General features: G+C 39.3%; 1 protein-coding gene across 2 annotated transcripts; it reads left to right on the top strand.

Annotated features, from left to right (window-relative positions):
* Window positions 1–3,990: 3,990 nt before the first annotated feature.
* Window positions 3,991–19,672, top strand: CCDC126 (coiled-coil domain containing 126). Of its 2 annotated transcripts, none has more exons than XM_040084757.1 (4): window positions 3,991–4,049; window positions 14,684–14,821; window positions 15,437–15,840; window positions 18,097–19,672. In XM_040084757.1, the coding sequence occupies exons 3-4, from the start codon at window positions 15,603–15,605 to the stop codon at window positions 18,276–18,278; spliced, it is 420 nt and encodes a 139-aa protein (XP_039940691.1). In that variant the 5' UTR covers window positions 3,991–4,049; window positions 14,684–14,821; window positions 15,437–15,602; the 3' UTR covers window positions 18,279–19,672. The 2 variants fall into 2 exon arrangements, with proteins under 2 accessions (XP_039940691.1, XP_039940684.1); XM_040084750.2 differs by lacking the exon at window positions 3,991–4,049 and adding an exon at window positions 4,434–4,635.

Below are 19,672 nucleotides of genomic sequence, written 5' to 3'. Positions count from 1 at the left end.
AAACCCACCGACCCAAAAGAAGAGAAAAACTGAGCATGCGGGCTAATTAGCATGAGAAGCCAGAAAATAATTAACCAATAGAAGATAGAATACTAATTAGTAAGAGAACCAGGTAACTTGTAGCCAAAGAACATTAGCGCTTTTGTTTGCTAAAATGTATAAATAGGGAAAAGTTTTGGGAGTCGTCGGGAAGGCTTTATGGATTTCCCACCCAGCATCCCTCTCTGCGCAGAACTGACCATAAATCAAATACATCGACTCTGTGAGTGGCCGGCCTCTCGCACACTGGCTGAAAGGAACTTATTTTGGGACAACACGGGGCAGCCCCGTACCCCTTCTGCCACTCCACGGACAAAGGCCTCCTCCTCTCTCCTACGGGGACTGCTCCTTCACGCCATGAAAATTATCAGCCTTGATCCTGTGTCCCCTTTCATCTTCTGCCTCCTGCAGCACATTCTCTGGGGGTTCTGCTCCAGCGGTGTGGGGATGAACATTTATATGGATGTGTTTATGCAACCATATGAATTTGTATGGGTCCGTGTCATCAGGGATATTTTGTTATGGTAAGAGGATAATTAATATGCAAGGCTGGAGGGCTGCTTTTATTGTACACATGTGGAGGTAAAGTCACAGGATCTGGTCTTGAGTGCTTCTACAAAACAAAGGCCTAAATTTTGACTTGAAATCATGAGAATTGCATTTTAACCACAGTTTTATTAAAATCTCTATCCTTTCTGCTCAGTCACCTCGGAAGGGTTTCCCTGAACCTGTATCCTGTGCAGTTTTGGTGCTTCCTCCTCCAGTATGCACCAGTAGCTACAGCAGCTGATACCTTGCAGGCATTTGAGACCAGGTATGAAGTTCCTCAAGTCAGAAAGCTTCCCAAGATGATTAAACAGCTAAACTTGCTCTGTCAGTGCAGGAAAGCACTGGATTCCCAACAGGTGCTTTGTTCTAGTGGAGACATCACAGGAACACTGGTAGCCAGTGGTCACCACAGCTTGAGGTTCTAACAATCTTGACATACATTCTTCTTTACATTAACGGTTCTGTTTCTTCCTACCTAGACCATAAATGATGTTGTTTTGAGCTTCTGTTGTAAATGGAGTGTTGGAACTGTACGTGCCAGCCCTTGCTCTTTTTCCTTGGTGATTCAGAAGAAAATAATTGACTGAAGAGTAAATTATCTCACAATGGTAAAGAAGGCAATATTGAGGAAAAGTCTTCCTTGTCATCTAGGTCTGCAAGATACTTAATTTTGGGTAAAAGTTTAATGCATATCACTTACTTAAAAAGTATCAGTCAATTCTTAGTCAGTTTCTGTTTAATTACAATTAAATTTCCATTCCTAGGAGGCTGGCCTGAGTTTTAGCCTCTGCTGATGTCTCAGTTTCCAAAAATAATCCTTAATCCATGTCATAATCTGTCTTTTATAGCAGCTCTCCTCTGTTCAGCTCTGGTAGATAGATTTGTTCATCTCGCTTTTCAAATGTAACTTTATCAGTAAAGTACTTTAATGCAAGATCACATACTGTTCTGGCATATTCTGATCCTGTCTGATGCTGCCTATACTCTAACTAGAGGAACAAAAAAGAATGAGCATGAAGGACTTAAATTCTGAGATGAAAATACTGATCTGTCTTTTACCATGGAATGGAGCACAAAAAAAGTTTAATATGAAGGATCCACTGACAATACATAATGATTACACTAAAAGACAAAACAAAACCAAGCAGGGGAAGGAGGGAAAGGTCAGGAGAATACATTATTAACATGTGCATGTATGAGATCTAGCTACAGTCCACACTGTGATTTCAGTTCCCGAGAGTTAGACTGGACCTGATGCACACATTCAAGATATTTGCACTATTCTAGCAGAATTTTTTCAATCCTGTTATCCTAAAAGGTTCTGGAAATCAAACCTAAAATAAAAATGGCAGTTGCTGATACAAATACCTGTTTTTCAGAAGTCTGATCCATTTTACATTTTGAATTGAAAACTACAAGCTTCCTTCAACATTTTTTCCCATAACTTATCTGCCTTCATTGTTCTCTACAATGACTTCACCGTAGTTTCCTGGCCCATAAAGACAATAATTATTTTATATAATATTTCAGCTTTCACTAGTTATTAGTAAGACTCCAAGGTTGATCTGAGTCTTTGGGAGCATCTCTCCTAAATGGAAGATGGTTTGAACACAGAAAACATCTAGAGATGGCCTAAAGGATACACTAACATGACGTAATTGCATGTTCTTCAAGCATGCCTTATAGAGGTTTTTCAAGAAATATTAAAACATTGGTTTAATAGTGTTAGCTTTAATGCAGTAAGTATAGAGTATTCACAATTTTGGGAAAAAAGTACACTTTGAGGGAGGGAAAGACAGGCCTAGATCAGGCCCATTCCCTAAATTGAAAGGGTATAAAAAACTGGTAAGGGATTAGGAAGGAGAAAAAATAGGAGTGGCAGTAAGGCAAGTATAAAGTTGCATGTATTCTTATCTGCATATACAGATTATAGGATTAACTGGTTAAGTGAGGAGGCAGAAGCTATGCTAATCACAGAGCATATTGATTAGTGTGCTGTTCTCTAGCCATTACCATTTAGCAGTTTAAACATATTAGGAGAGAAAAATCTTAATACACATTTGAAAAAGACAGAGCAATAGCTATGCAAATTAAATTTGAAAGGACGGTCTACAGATAATGATTGGCAGGAGAGGAATGAAATAACATTGCAGCAGCAATCTAATTCTGTGGGTTGTTTGTTTGTTTGGTTTGTTTTATTTTGTTTTGTTTTTTAAATTTTGACAAATAGTAGAGAACACTGCAACATACCTGCAATCCTGGGCTTTTATCTACCCCTTGAAGTGATACCAAGAATATTATTACCGACAAATACAAGGACTATATAAATACTTTTTGATTTTCATATGTTACTGAAGAGAAACACGGTGCTTGATATTGTTTTGTCATATAGTTTTTACCACACATCTCAGATTCATCGGCTGGCATAGCATCTACCAAGAGTTTTGTCTGCATACTTAGGTATAGGCCACTAACCACTCTGATGTATCAATATCCCTTTTTCTAGAACAGCATCACATTTAAATGCTGATTTTTCCCGCATCTAACCTGTGCAGAATATGAAGGTTGAAAAGCGTGGAGAAGCCAGATGGCCTCTGACGCACACTGGAAGGGAGGGAGATGCACGCTGAAGGGATCGAGATAAGGTGACCAACAGGTGCTTGTGAATGTTATCAACTCTGCAGGTGTTGAACGTGTTCTTTACCTTGCCCTTATGTTCACCTTTCCTTAACTGATACCAGCTTCCTTTAAACAGCACCTTGCAGGAAGAGCCTGGGGTGACTCTCTAGCACAGTCCTGGACTCACAGTGAATTTTATTTAGGTGATTATCACAGGAGGGTTTATTTTTCACCCCAGCCACGAACAATCAGAGAATCGCTAGGGTTGGAAGGGACCTCTGGAGATCCCCTAGTCCACCCCCTGCCAAGGCAGGGTCACCTAGAGCAGGTGACACAGGAACGTGTGCAGCTGGGTTTTGAATGTCTCCAGAGAGGGAGAATCCATGACCTCCCTGGGCAGCCTGTTCCTCTACCACCCCCAACGCAAAGAATTCCCTCCTTATGTTGAGGTGGAACTTCACGTGTGGTTTAGTTCACGGCCTTTGCTCGCCGTCCTGTCGCAGGGCACCGCCAAAAAGTCTGGCACCATCCTCTTGGCACACGCCTTTAGGACATTTAAATACAATCACGAGACACCCCCCTCTCTGTCTTCTCTAGACTAAACGTGCCCAGCCCCCGTTCCGCTGCCCAGAGCACGGATGAGGACCAATTCCCCGCAAAGGCGCGGGCGCGGCGCCCGCCGCCTCACGCCGCTGCCGCAGCTCCCTCCCGCCGCTGGGGGGCGGCCGCGGCGCCGGGCGGGCGGGGGGCGGGGCTTCGGGGCGCGCGGCGCGGCGCGGGGCGGAAGCGGCGCGCGGGTGCCGGAGCGGGCCGGGAGGAGGGAGCGCAGGCGGCGAGCGCAGGTAGCGCGGGGCGGCCGGCGGGGGGCGCTGCGCGGGGAGCGCCCGGCCCCGGCCTCGGCAGAGCCCCGGAGCCGCGCCCTGGGCCGGGGCGACGGGAGCGTGGGAGGGACCCGTCTGTCCGTCCGTGTTTTCGCGGGGGAAGTGCCGGGGTTGTCGCACGCTCGGGCGGGACCGGGATGGCGCAGGGTGGCTGCGGCTCTCCCTCACACGCGGGTCCGCACCGCGCCTGAGCGCCCGCGTTGGTCCGCCCCTCCTTCGGGAGCTGCGGAACGGGCTCGCCCTCCTTGGGGCTTCCTTCCCGGCGGGTGGCGGTGCCCGCGCGGCTCTCGAGGCGGCCGCGGCGGTGTCGCTGCGGGCCCGCCGAGGGGCGCGGCGAGGTGAGTTGTGCTGGGATCGGCGTTCCTTCCACCGGGATCCGCGTCCCGGAGCTGTGATGCAGTGTCCTTGTGTGGGGAGGAAGCGGTGGAGCAAACGAGGGTTTTCTGGGTTCCTTCGCCGTTAGCTGTGGTCTTCCCGTCTTAAGCTATGACTGCAGTGACTCTGCAAGATCGAGGTCTTCTGCTGTGAGGACATAACTTCCAGAGAGGTAAAGCGTGATTAGAGTGATGTGATAAAACTTACAGGAAGGAAAAAAAGAAAAAAAAAAAATCATATTCAGGCGAAGGCAGGATCCTGAACAATGTCAGGTTAAGTGATCTTTGGGCGCTAGCAAGTCTGCATGAAGAACTCCAAAACAAACGGGTAAATATTTCACTGAAATTGGTCTCGGTGGTACTAGTGAAGTAATAGGAAAAAGTAATATTGAATGAAGTCTGCAGGATTTGAAACATTTAGTTTTAGGAGATTATAATATATGGAATTTCCTGACAGCATGGGTTAGAGAATAACGCTTCCTTTTTACAATATAATAAAATTGCTTTCATTTGTAACATCTGATGATGTTTTAACTGCACTTTTCTTCGATTAAGTTTATTTTGGTAAATATGTATAACGTACTATTATCTCTACCTTATTTGGGTAGCTCTGTTCATCATTCATTATTAATAAACTCTCTCTTTGGTTCCCTATCCTAACATGGTAGCATCCTGTAAATTCTCTTTTATGTCTCTTGTCATCTAGAAGATACTGACAGCGAGAGTGGAGTGTAATTTCTGTGTTTGTGTGCCACAAAACAAGCAGGGAGAATTTTTGTTCTATGCTATGACATGATGTAGAGTTTCCTTAGAACAGTTCAGATTGGGTTATTCTTTCTAGTTGCTGTTTTGGGTGTTTTGTTGTTGTTGTTGTTTTGCCCTCTCAGTGGATGAACTGGGGGCAGACAGATGAGTTTTTTCACAGTGAAAAGCAATCTTTGTCGGAATTGCACCTTTTAATTTTAAGAGAGCCCTCAGAATATGAACATGATGTACATCCTAGTGTGCATGTGATTTGTCCTGACTAACATACTGTTAATTTTGAAACAAATATAATGAATTGCTGTTTTACTCTCATGGGAATATCAGAGAAAGGAGACAATATGAAGATAATATTAGATTGTGAGTAGCATCTTCTGGTAGTGTTGCAAGCAGTGTGATTGCATTTTTAGACCAAATGTAGAAATTCATTGTTATTTTTGTTCCTGTTTTGACTGCAGTTACACATGTGTATAAAGCCTAAGTTATTCTGGCCTCTTTTTGTTGTTTTAGGTATTGAATATGTAGCTGTTTAATAGGTACTTGAGAGCTCCAGAGAATTAAGCAATTATGCTGGAATTCCTTTAGTCCTTTTTCTAAAGATTTTTACAGTTAGAAATAAAGGTACTTCCTCCCCTCTCCCTCTCCCTCTCCCCCCTCCCCCTTTTTTTTTTTTTTTTTTTTTTTTTTTTAAAGCTTTTGTGGTATCTGCTTTTAGAGATTCCTTTTGGCTGTTATCTCCTTGAAGGAGGCATTGGTATAAGCTAATCACAAATTGTGAAGTATCTTGGGGATTGGATGTCATTTAGCTGCTAAAAGTAAGATATTTCCCCTGGAGTTCATGATCACTTGTACTTTTTTCCAAGAATAGTAAAGGGGACTACTTCTTGAATCTTGCCTAATCTGTAAGTAGGATAAATGTGTGCTGTCAACTAAAATTGTCAGCTGGGTAGTCAATGTATCTGAAGACTAGTAAGTATCAAAAATAGCCATTTTCCAGTAGCTGTCAAAGATCTGTGAGGCTCAGTCACTCAAATGAATCTGTTTTTCCTGGTACAAGTTTACTGCTAAAATGTACTTTATATGCTGTTTGTTTTTTAACAACCTCTTTCACCTGTGATTGATAATTTGTACCATTTTATGAGCTGGGTTTTCTCAAATGAGCATTATTAATAATAGCCTCTTATATTTTCTTAAAAAAAAAAAAACTTTACAAAATTTACAAAAAATATTAGCATTTGCTTATGTAATTTAGGACATTAATTTTGGATTTCTCAGAACTGAATGAGTGCTTTGCCCATGTAAAATAGGGCCTGAACTAGAGTCCTAGACAAGGGAATGTAAAACTTATTCCGATGAAATTGGTTTCTTCAGTAATATTAAAGAAATAGGAGCTACCATTATGTAAATAATCCAGTTAAATTTCTGCGTACCTTTTCCTTAATGCTCATAATAAAGTACTTTGCAGTGCACACCATTGAAGTGTTACAGTTAACTAATGTCTGTCATAATCCATTATTATGCTACGTGGAGCTGACAAGTCAATCTAGAAATAAGATTGTGGAAGAAAGGATATAGAAGAACAGAAATCACTTGTCTTTAATATTTCCTCCAATGTTATTCTATTTTTCTAGAATTTTCACCTGGGTCAGCCTGCTGGGAAGGAGCAGGAATTCAAAGCCTCGTCTATATTGCAGTTTTGCCATAGGAACATAGTTTTGGTGGACAGATTAATACTCAGTTTGAATTGTACAGGTTTCTTGAAAGAAAACCAGACAAGTTAAATTCTTCCTCTCTGCCCAGCAGAACAAGTCCTTTTCCTGTTGCCGTTCTACAGGAAGAGTGTTTGTGTGGTGCACTGTCTGTACGTGTGTTGAGCCGTGGCAATCTCTCCCCATTGCAGCTGTCACTTTGTTAGTTGTCTTCCCTGTTCCATCTTAATTGTCTTTAATGACAGCTACCTTCCTTTTAGGTCTCTTTAAAACATTTGGTGGAAGTCCCTCTCTTATCAGTAACCTACGTGCATCATTTTATAGGCTTGGCTCTCTGTAAAACTAGTCAAAATTAGCTCAACATTATTGTCTCATGAGGAAGTTTCGGAGTCTCAGGGGCTTTAGGAAGAGTGATGCAGAGACAGCTGTAAATTTTCACAAGGGAGTACTATGGGGGTACTTGTTACAGCCTGCAATTAATAAATTGTGGCAGTGTTACAGGGAGGTGAGAAGCCAAGCAAGTGCCTTGTGCTCTGTCATGAGTGACTCTTATCAAGGAGCAAGGGTCCCACATTGACCTGAATGGTGGCAATAAAGCATGAAGAGAAAATAGAGCAAGTGTCCCCGGGAAAATGAAGCTGAGATTTTTTTTTTTTTTTTTCACTATTATTATTTTTAAGAATCTGATACAGAAATGTATAAATGTTTTGGGGCGCAGATGGTCCCAGTGGGAGGAGGGGAAGTTCAGCAAGCGTAACATACTGTCCCTCTGTCCCTATTGATACCTGCTTGCTTTAATTTTCTTCACAAGCCTTGCCAAGCCATTTCCACTCTCAAAATCTTGACTCTTGGCTGACTGCCCACAGGCAAGGAACAAAGAATTTCTGTTTTTAAATGGCTGGTTCATTTTAAAAGCATTCATTGGCAGTAGTAGGCAAAATAAAGGGGGAAGGTGTTGAAAAAAAAAAGGTACTCTAAGGTACTTGAGGAGACTTCTTAAACACAATGCAAAATGAAAATAATTATTGGTAGAAAGCATAAAATGAAACCTATTAAAATAGGAATGCATGCATTTAAATAGAAACAGCTCTCCAGTATTTCTAAAATACTGACAAGAGGTAGTCTAGTGTTTGGGCTCTCGGATGATTTTATACCAGAGCCACTGTAAGCTTGCTGTGTGGGTTTTCAAGTAGAAAGCAGTATGTTTGTGCTCTCAACTCGAAGTTCATCTACAAGACTAACTGGTTCTGTTCTTAGAAGCCTGTAGGAGGTAAAACCATTCCTGGTTTAAGATGTGTCTGAGGTAGTCCCAGCAGCTCGTCAGCAGCAACACTGTGTCTGCTTGATGCCTGGGACTTTTTTTGGCCCATGTATCTTTTGCCTGGGTTGAGAGACAGGAACAGTTGGGAGTACACAAGATTTTATTCTTTCTTTGTAGAGGAATAGGTTTTTTTGGTAGTTACCCATTTTTGCTATTCCCTTAAACCTCATGTTTCTTTCACAACATGCATTAAAGGTGTTCCCCAAAAGGCAGCTAGCAATAAGGCAAAAGGATTTTTTTTTTTTTTTTTTTTCTCAGTGTGCCAAGGTAATTGCAAGCCTTGGGCATGTAGAAGCAGGGAATGAGGGAACACATGCTATAGGAGAAGGTATAAAGATAGATGTCCTGGAAAGGACACAAAGGCAGATTCTTTTGACAGCATGCTCTGAAAGTGGTACAGAACTGCTGAAACCTGCAGCCTAGCAGCCTTTGTAGTGATAGGACAGCCTTTTTTTTTTTTTGTCCAGAAGTATGCTTTCTTACCTGTTCTTAAGATGGCAACATGTTTTATAGTACTGATATTTTCACTTGAGTCTAGCAGCTATTAATATAAATGGTCTCTTCTATCTACTCATCTATGATGCAGTCTGGAAAGACCCTTGAGTTTCATCAGCACATTTAGGTGGGCTCTTACATCAGGCTCTGCTGAGGTTTTGTCAGTACAGCACCCTCTTTTCCCCCTTTGCTGAGATGTTTTTCTGTTGACCAAATTTTACAGCAGCAATAATAGGAATACTTGAAGTGCTGAGAGTAAATTTTATCAAAAGGCAGCTAAATGTGGTTTCACTTGTCTGGGAACTGGCACTGCTGTTAATGATTGGTTCTGTGTAGAATATCCTGCTCTTTTATGGTGCTGTCTGAGTGAACCTGATTAATGGACCTGGGAACCAAAGGACAGTGTTGGCCTGCAACAATCACCAGTATAGATGTGCTAGTACAGGACACTAGTTTATTGGCATCTTCTCAAGAACTTATGTACTCACAAAAATAAGAGGAATGTGGTTCTTCCTTATGCACCAGTTCTAATCAGAGCTCTGTGTTAAACACTTCACTTCTTTGGGCACCTGTTTGCTAGCTGCACCTCGTGCAGGTTGTTGACCTACTACTAAACCAACAACCATCTAAGACTGCAAATTACCAGAACACAAGCATCATTTTGGGCATTCCAAAAAGTCTCAGCATGTGAGCTCCTGGGCTTCTAGGTGCTTATTTCATAGTCTCAATCTCCTAAAATTACTTGACTAGTGAATATATTCTGTGCTGTTTTGGTGTGTGTCAGTCATTCTTTAGACTTCCCATTTTCATTGCTTCAGAGAAATGACTGAGGGTTTTCCAAACAACGTAGAACCAGCCTGCCTGCACTCAGAATGCTCAGCACTATTGATTCCTATCAGCCGAGTGACACTCAAAGTTTTCTGTTGAAAAATTAGAAAACAAAATACTTTGTAGGTCACAGAGGTAAATGGGCCAGAGAGTGCACTCTCCAAACAGAGGCAAAAAAGGGGAAAACAATGGAATGGAGCTTGATGCTACTGTGGAAATGTTTTTCCTGGTATTCTGTAATGCCCAGTGATTCTTGTCTTCCTGAAATGTTTGTTGGCTATTGCAATGAGGTAACACTCTGCATATTTACAGGCAGTTTAGTGTTTACTGATACAGTACCTTCTCTGTACTGAGGAATGTTTGTTGCCATGAATTTAATAGTAATTTCTTGTAGTGTAATTTTTATATGGCAATTTTAAATTGTTAATAATTTCATAAACTTTTTGTGCTCCCACTGAGATGGTAATAAATTCAAATTTCATTCTGTACAATTATTTTATAATAATTATCAATGTCAGCTTCTATTTGTGCTGTCTATTTGTACTGATTTCTGTCTGCTGTCTTGTTCTATTACAAGATTTTTTCCACTTCCTCTTTAATTGGATGCAAACTTCTATGACTGTATATGACTGCGTTTTTTTAATCTGTCTTGATAAATCACGTCTTTTTATGCAGTTAATATCTGATTGCAAAGCCAGACCTGCTCTTGAATGCACAGTGTCATGTTGTTGTTGTTGATCATAATAAGTCATCTCTTGGTCTACCTGCTGATCATAAGAATTAAAACTTGATAATTCCCTCCCTCAGATTGTTGATGCTACAGAGGAACAGATAAATATTGTGGTAGTAAGTAATTGAGTAAAGTTTCCACTTATCAAGCCTACTTTCCCAAGATATGAGTTTGTTAGAGACCTGTCTAGGTCTCTGGAGTATCACTGAGGAGCTACTGCCTTAGTATTTGGGTTTCTGTCTTTCAAAATACATGACCAAAGAGGTCAAGAGGACCAAATATTGGACTGTACATTAACAGTATTCTTTTCATTGCATTTTTTCTTGGCTTTATTCTTAAAAGTAATTTTGATCTTTGAATCAAATAGGTTTCTCTCAGGCTTTGGTTTTCTGTATTCTTTGCATCTGCAAACTGCTTATTAATAACTACCAAAAATACCTGATGGACCTGCTGCTTTCTTTTTCTCTTACAAGTAACTACGGTCATCTTTCCTGTACATTTTTCAAAACTGGAAGGTACACAAATCATCTCTGCAAGACAGGTTTAAATTTGCCCTACAACCATTTTTAGTGGTTTAGGAAGGCTGGAGTCTCTTGGGCAGGCTAGAAAAATGATGATGAGTTTGTGCCAGTCTTTCTTGAGCCGATTGACTGGCAGAAATGGCAGTGCTGTAAAGTGCAATAAGCTTTTAAGGATTTAGGTATGCCTTGTTTACCTGATAACCTGAGGTGGTTTCAGAGCACATATGAGGCATTCGTTTGTGTTATAGACCGTTTCATTTTTGTGTTGTATGTTAATATAATCTCTTGGTTTTTCTGGGAATGAGTAATGCAGAATCTGAGGAAGACTGAAACAAAATTTGAGAAGGATGGTTTTTTATAAGTATGGGCTGGTTTCCATGGAGAAGGGTCAGTATTCAAACTGAAATGTGATGCTAGTTAAGTAGTAGTTAAGTATAACTTTGCTTTGTTATGGAACATATAATACATTTTCTGTAGCTCTTTTGCCTTTGCTCCTTTTGTTTCATGCAGTCAATAATATAATTTATATATGACTGATTTTGGAATACCGGTATACGGGATAGAGACATGATTTTATTTTGAAGTGGATCAGTGCCGCAGTTAATTGTTTTTGTTGCCAGATGGATGTCAGTGTTGTGGTACCACTGGACAAAGTTGTACCCACAGTGGTAGGTTTTTGGCAGTACTTTTTTTAGACAATCAGCAGTGGCAACAGTGAAGAAAACCAAGTTCTCTATACGTCTGTGAAAGGCAAACCTAGTGTCACATCCTCTTTCAGGAATTGGTTGTAGCTCCAAGTTCTAATGTTGCTCCTGGCTTGGGCTTATAACTTTCAGAATAATTTAAATACGCATGCTTATTTAAAGTACTATGCTGATTTAAAGTACTTCGGAAAACTGGCACTTGCATCGGTTTCTTTAAGCTGCTTATTGAAAGGATTATCTGGAAGACATTCTCTTCTTCATGGATTCTTGGATTGCCATTTTGCCTGCAGTCTGCTCAAGGGTTTTGTTTGATTTGGGTATGTTTTGTTGAATATTTTGGTTTGTTTTGGGTTTGCTGGTTTGGAGTTTTGTTTCTTTTCTTTCTCTCCTCAGATTTTCAAATTTTGTTCTGGTTATACTCCTTCCTTTTCTTGGTTGTGTTTCTTTTGTCTCAGTCTCTGTGATTAGAGATGGTAGGAATTTCAATAAGATTTAGCTTTGATGCACCCTTTTTTCCAGTTGCTCTCTGCAATGCTTTCCCTTTGCCACAAAAGTCCCTCAGCTGTGGTTTTGAGAGTGGTATGCCAGCATTTCTATCCAGGATAAATCAGTGTGAAGAGGAAGTCTCAGCTTACTTTTTTTCCTGCTCAGGGAGGATTTCCAATTCAGCATATTGTGTGCCTTGAGAGAATGAAAGATACTAAAGATCACAAGCGGCAGCATACCTTCTTTCATGTGCGCTGTTATCTTATGGGATACTACCTCTGAATTACTGAAAACAAAGGTCCATTTCTGAGCCATAGTTGAAACTATGATATTCTTGTAGAGAAGTGCTGACCCTTCAGGACAGTAAGAGGTACAAGAATGTTCCAATCCATCCACCTTACTCTGCTATTTCCTTCCTAATATGTGTGCCTGCTGCTCCGATACTCTTTTTTTCTTACTTCCAAATCATGTGGGTATAAGCTTTCTTTTTTTATTTTCTTTTTTTTTTTTTTAACCCCAAGGGTCTTGCAGGGAGTATCTTGTAAGTCACTAGAAGGGCATGCACTTCAGGGGGAAAGAGGAGACCAAATCTCCAGAACTTTGAGATTGCACTGGGATTCATGAAGGGGAAACGGTCTTTAAAATTTTGTAGGAAAAGTGGCAAGTACAAATAGTTCCTTCCATTTTGGTATACCTTGCTCCCAGTTCCTTTGCGTCATGTCAGTGTTATGCAATTTCCCAGCAGGTTAAGTCCTTGATTTCCATTAGTTTCAGTAGTCAGCGTGTGCACTGTGGATCAGATATACATGGCGATGGCCCAGTCTGCAATTCCTGCTGCTGCTTGGCAGGAGTTTATTCAATCTCTTCCTCTTGGCTAGACCTCTTATCCTGGCTTGTGGTCTTATTTACAATGTGATGGCAGAGTTATTTCTACTCCAAAGGACTGTAGTGATACTGTCTAAATGCTTCAGGGGGAGATGTGGCTGGAGATCTGTGGAGAGCTGAACTGAATTTAAGTTTTGTAAGTGCTATCTGTTTTTTCAGTCTTTTTTTAATAGAAGAAGTAGAGACTTTTGGGAATGGGGACTGAAACTTACCGTGTCTTCTTGAGAGATACTGTTTGGTCTTCTGAGCCATCACGTGAATACTCTTCTCCTTGACCTCATAAAGTTTTCAATCATTTTGATGCTGTTCAGAGATTATGTAGATACATAACAATGTGGGTGCAGTTTATTCTTTTAAGTCTGAGTGCAGAGCCATGGATTTGGCAAAGAGCTAGGGAAAAGAAATTTTGGTTAGTGCATGTTTAGGGAAGATCTGTTTCAGGAAATCTTAAACCACACAATTCCAGATATTCATGCTGTGGAACGTAATTTTTTACTGTTTTCCCACTTATTTTATGTACTTAAGACGAATTAGTATGTTAAAATGGTTGGGGGGGGGGATAAGCACATTCCTTGAACAAAGTACATCCCACTGCATTTACAGTGGGAGTTCGAATTACTGTGCATTGGCTGTCTGTCCTTGTGCACGGTCATACCCCACGGTGGAGGGTGAGCTGTTCCTCATTCAGTGACCCGGGATTGCCACTTGCATTAGTGCACCCAGCAGTAAGAGTTTATGTACTGGCAGTGGCTGCCATGGGGCATTTTACACACAGCTGGTTGTTACTTTATGGCAACTTTGGTGTCCAAGTCCTAATGTCGCCCCTGCCTTGGGTTAATAATTTTCAGAATGATTTAGATATGCATGTTGATTTTAGGGCACTTCAACAATTTGCCACTTGAATCAGGCACGCTGGCTAGCCTGTTGAGAGGATTATCTGAAGAGTGAAGGAGAAGGGTAAGCGACAAGCAGGGCATGGCGCCCTGCTGGCGGTGACACTGTGTTGGCAGCAGACAGCGGGGTGTTGGCGTAGGGCCGATGGAACTGCTCTGGGGAGGGGATGAAAAGTGCCATGGAAGCAGAGGTAGGTTTAGATGAGAGCTCAGCAGCACGAGAAACTTGGTCTCAATATTCTGATACAAACTGAGGTGTAAGTGCCACTACAGAAAGTCTGGTGAGGAACTTTATTGCATGCTTAACTTCAGTCTAAAAAGTGCTTGTGTCATGTAGTATGTACGGAAGAACTGGGAATAGTGAGGAAAAATGTAACTATTGTGTAACATGAGTAGCTTTATCTGGATGATGGTAAATAATAGAAGTTCTCTTTTAAGAAAGTATTGAATAATTGGAGTAGTGTCAGGGATGGATGAAAAATGAGAAATAGTAGGTATACACATGGAAAGAGTCTAAAAATGTGAGATCTGTTTGAGGGGTAAAAATTAGTAAGAGAATGATGCCTATGCAAATATATGTGTGTGTACATATATGATGAATCCGGAACATCTGTTGTCACTATCTTATAACACAAGGAGATGCTGAGTGAGATTCTTACCAAGCTTTCTTTTTAAAAGTATGTTGAAGTCAGTATTATGCATTCATAATAAAATGGAGAGTAATTCTGTGTCCTTCCCTAACAAGTGCTTGAAATTAGGTTTGAAAATGTAGTTCTGTTTTAAAAGCATGTATCTTGAAGCCTTCAACTGCAGCTACTCCCCAAGTAAATAAAGATATCTTCACTTTTTGTTTAAATCTTTCTGTGGTTTTTTCCCCCCCCCCCCAGTACAGAGATCCCTGAAGATGAGTGGCTCAAGCTACTTGAAACTGTCTGAACATTTGTTATTTAACTGCTGAAGCTTTCCTACCATTTGCTTTCCTCCTGAAGCCTTAATCTGTTGAAGGATCAGAATTGGGTACTATGGTAAGACATTTTTTAAAGTCAAAGTGAAATGCTTGAGTGCAATGTGCCAATTTATTTTGGTTTTCTCTTTATTCCAAAGTAAGACGCCAAAACAAGTAAGAAACCTTAATGATGTGCAAAGCCAGGAGAGGAAACTGAACTAGCTAACCAACCGAAAAGCATCCTTCCATGTATTATCTGTTCATACTTGCACTGTACTTCAAAGTGAAGAATAAGAATCAAGTGAATCATTTCACAAGATCTTATATGTAGATGTATGTGTATAACTCATCACAATGTTGTACAGAAATGTTATACAGGTCTCTTCTAGATACTGCACTTTCTTGTAAATGCATTTGGGTTTAATGTCAGTTTAAATTCCAGTATTTAAAATACTTAAGGATTTTTGTGGAAGCACAGAAGTTTTGATTTTTGGAGAATAAAAATCGGTAAAAATAGGAAGAGGAAACCCTGTAAATAACAAGTGAGAAGGAAATATAACTGAACCTCTAAGCGGATAAAAAACCTTGCTTGCTAGATGATGCAATAATACTGTATTTGGAAATTGATATTTGTTCTTAATCTCAACAACTGTAGCAGTTTTTGAATAACCAAGTGGTACTTTACAAATTTCAGGAATCAAGACCAGCTAAAACATGAGAAGATATACTCAAGATGTTCCAGCCAGAAGATTTTTCACCTCATAGAAATATTATTTTTGTTTAATATGTAATATAATTTGACAAAGTCAAATTCAGTTACTTTTCTTGAAATTAGGACGTGCCTGTGGCCTTCATCAGAAATGTTTCTAACATTTTCAAGAAAAAATATGTCCCAGAAACTGAGTATGTTTTTACTAGTCTTTGGAATCATTTGGGGTTTGATGTTGCTACGCTACACTTTTCAGTATCCAAGACGCCAAAGCAGTGCAGAGTTGCGTGGACAGATATTAGATCTCAGTAAAAGATATGTCAAAGCACTGGCAGAAGAAAATAAAAACCTAATGAATGGTGGTGGTGGAGCCTCTATGTCAGGATATGGTAAGAAGAAAAAAGCCATACTAATTACTTGAATATATTCGTTTTTCCAAAAACTGTAAAGTTACAAATTTTCTTTTTTTTTTTTTTTTTGAAGTAGTAAGTGCTCTTCAGAAAAAAGCCTCTCTGTATTAACTGTTTTGATTTTAGTTTATTCAATGAAGTTGAAGATTAAGATGAGTTGCAAAATCAAGCCTCATGCTTGATATTTTTACTTTCCAGGATTTTTTTTAGATCTCTTCAGGTATATGAATACAGTTACTTACAGAAGTAACAGCACATTTGTCTTTTTCTGAATATTCAGCTATTGAGGAATAAGCACGTGCCTGATACAGGGACAAAGTTTTATATTAAGTCACTTCAGCATTCCAGATTCTTTTAGTGCCTCATTGCTAACTTCCTGCTTTTATTTCTTGAATTTTCTTCTCCTGAAAAAAGCAGTGAAAAAGCAACATACTAGTTGAATTTACAGTCTGGAGACTGCAAGGCAATTATGAATTTGGCAGAATCTCCCCTTGTTTTAGAGGTAGCCATAAGAGATAAGGTCCCTTGTCTTGAGAGCTGTAATACTTGGTGCATCATATCTCTGATTTGTCTGTCTTGTGAATATGTACCTAACTTGATAAACAGGTTGTCAGTATTTACTATCTTCTGAAATATTGAAAAGATAACTAAAAATGTTTATTTTTAAAAACAATATCTCAAAAGATGCATAGTAATTAATTTTGATCCCATTAAGATTTCCTGAAATGGCTCTGCCTGTTGTAGGATTCCCTTTATAGGCATTTGGTAAGAGTGCAAGCAGCAAAAATGTGTCTGAAGTCTTTTTGCTGCTGCTAAGGAAGAAGGAAGCAAGATGGGATGGCAAGATGTGCAGGAGCAACCCAAGAGGAGTAGGACAGTAAAAAGTGTTTAAACCTTTAATCCTTTCATTCATAAAATTACTTTTTATGACAATAAGAGCCTGCTTTCTCTTTTTTTCCCTGTTTTCTTCTCACACCTTTTTTTTTTTTTTGTCATCAAGGACTTCCTTCCTTAACTGTGTAATTCAATTTTTCTGTCATTTAAAAGAACCCACAAAATCCTTGTGTACTGCAGCTTTTTCCTGCTCTATAAGTCTTATAGTGTATTTCCAATTTGTCTTGTGTGGTTTTGTCTGAAGTTTGATATAAACTTAAGTCATCTCGATCTACCTGCTGATCATGAGAATTAAAACTTGATAATCCCCTCCCTTAAATTGTTGAGCTCAAAATTATACGACAGAGTACATGACCCACCCTTTGCTTTTGACAGCAGACCCTGCTCTGGCTTGAATTGTTAAGCAATTTTTATTATTTTTTCAAAGTTAACATTACTGAACAAGAACAGGTTCATTTTGGGGCGAGGTGCTCCTTTTTTTGAAATTTAATTTACTATTAATTTTTAGTTTTATCTCTTTTACTCCTTTTTTTCACTTTGCTGCCTGTGATCTTTGTCCCCAGTCTTTCTGCTTAGTTAAGAACTGATTAGAGGGCTGGGGTGGAGACAGAGTTTGTAGAGGTCTTCATGTGTAAGGGGAATCTTAAAACCTTGTAAAACCTAGTAAGTTTATTAATGTTTTTCAAATCTGAAAGAAGATGGTGATTGGCAACAGCATAAATAATTTTTATGTTAAAAGATGTTACTGGTTTTGTGTTCCAGAACATGAGAATTTTTTTACCATCTTTTCTCTTATTTTTCAGTCAATAAAGATGTAAATGGATTTTTTTACCCTTGTTTTACAGCTCATGTAAGAAGCAATAACATACCTTCTAATAACAGCTTTACTATGGGCTAAATCTGTGTCATTTAGGGGAAAGCTATTAACTACCTATTTTATCCTGGAAAGTATTTAGATATATTCTCTTGCATCCAAGGCTAAAAGATGACATAACTGAATATTCCAGTGCTGTTGTCTGGATGAAATTTGAAATAATACCTTTGAATAGCCACTTCTAATGTTCCAACTAGTATTTTTGTTCTTATACTCTAATATTTAATTGGCTGCCTTCACAGTTCCCTGTTATGGTGGTATCTCCCTTCCCTAAAATAAATAAGAAATGTTATTAAAGAAAAATCAAGCCTCTCTCTAATTCCGTACTTCTAGACCAATCTGCACTCCTTTCCAAAAAATGTGGTAGGGAGGATAGCTAGTCTTAAGATGTGAGTATGTTGAAATGGCAGTTCTTTTCCACACAGAGTAAATAACAGGCTGTAATTTGTTTTTTCCATTATCTTCAGCTGATCTTAAGAGAACAATTGCTGTTCTTCTGGATGACATCTTACAACGCCTCGTGAAATTGGAAAACAAAGTTGATTACATCGTTGTGAATGGCTCAGCAACAAATGCCACTAATGGAACTAACCACCAGGTGCCAGTGACTTCAAATAAACGTGCAAAGCCAGCAAGTAACATTAGATAGCAAACAGGGCCACTTTGTGTTTCTGCATCATTGATGGATAATGTTTAAAATAAGCTTTTTGTCTCTGGCTAGGGCAAAGCAGTAGTTGACTCTAAAACAAGCATAAACTCTTGTATTCTACAATGTGCTTGGATCTATGTAGGCCTAACGTGCTTAGGTTCTCAAAGCATTATTTCATTGCCTTTGAGCAGTGCTTCTGAAGTGATCTTTGTTGTCTATAAAGATATTTTGATATGATTAGATGTAGTAGGCCATTGGATAATAACAATACATGGAAAGAAATGGAAACTTATAGGTAGGTTTCTAAATCTATTTATTTAAGTATGAATATAACATATCTTTTGGATAGGTGAGCAGTATTGTAGCTTATTCATTTTTTGTGACATGCATTAAGCCAGGGTAACTGAGGAAAATGTGTTGCTAAACAGATGTTAGAAGATGTGTACACTTAAAGTATTTTCTTACTTATTTACTAAAACAATATTAAATTGAGGATAGCATTGGTGGTAATATTTTTAAATTGTGACCCAAAGAATGTCTTTATTTGCACTATCTGTCAGAATAGTTAAAGAGAATTTACTGTATATTTAAGAAAACTTATTATAATAGGAAAACATTCTAGGTAGTAACACTGTCCAGGTTTATCTTTATGCCAGAAATAGGGCAGTTAGATTATCAAAAGCAAATCATCATCCGTGATATCTTAGAAGATTATTTCTTAAAAAGATATTTAAATGTGTGTATTTTGTAATTGCAGATAAAATTATTTAAGTGATGGAAATAAGTTTGGAATATGTGAATACAGTTTATTTTTTTCATTGCTGTTTGTTTTTAACATTTTAATGTCTTGCAGTTTGTGTTTAGTGTAGCACACCATCTCCCTGAATTGCTTTCTTGATCAGAAGGAAAAGCAATGAAGGGAATCAAGGCATCTCTGCATTTAGCATTTAAGGATGTCTAATCATGGAATATTTGAGAGCTAAGGTAAAGTTCTGCCTTATGTCTAAGTCAGCCTTACAGCAAAGTGAATTGCATGCAGTGTGGGTGCACTGTATCTGAAATGTTACTGCAATCATGTTGAAGTGCCACTGAACCCGTTTTTTAGACTGTACTGAATGTTTGGGGGGGATGGAATGTTCAGGGACTTTTGCCAAAAGTGTCCTGTAAATGAGGTTTTGGGGATGGGTAAAACCAGAGGCGCTGGGTGATATACCAGGCGAAGTTATGTTTTTTTCCTTTCTTCTGTTTCCCTGCTGATATTCTGGATGGTTATAAAGGAAAGTACAATTGCAGTCTTAGTACTTGGTATCCAGATGATTTTATTTCTCACATTGTGTGTAAACATGTACTTCAATGCAGAAAGAGAAAAATAAATTTTTAATTGTACTTGTAAA

This window comes from Hirundo rustica, chromosome 1, assembly GCF_015227805.2.
Source record: "Hirundo rustica isolate bHirRus1 chromosome 1, bHirRus1.pri.v3, whole genome shotgun sequence".
In the NCBI taxonomy this organism is placed as follows: domain Eukaryota; kingdom Metazoa; phylum Chordata; class Aves; order Passeriformes; family Hirundinidae; genus Hirundo; species Hirundo rustica.
The sequence above is the reverse complement of the archived record's forward strand: the minus strand, read 5'-3'. Positions and strand labels throughout refer to the sequence as shown.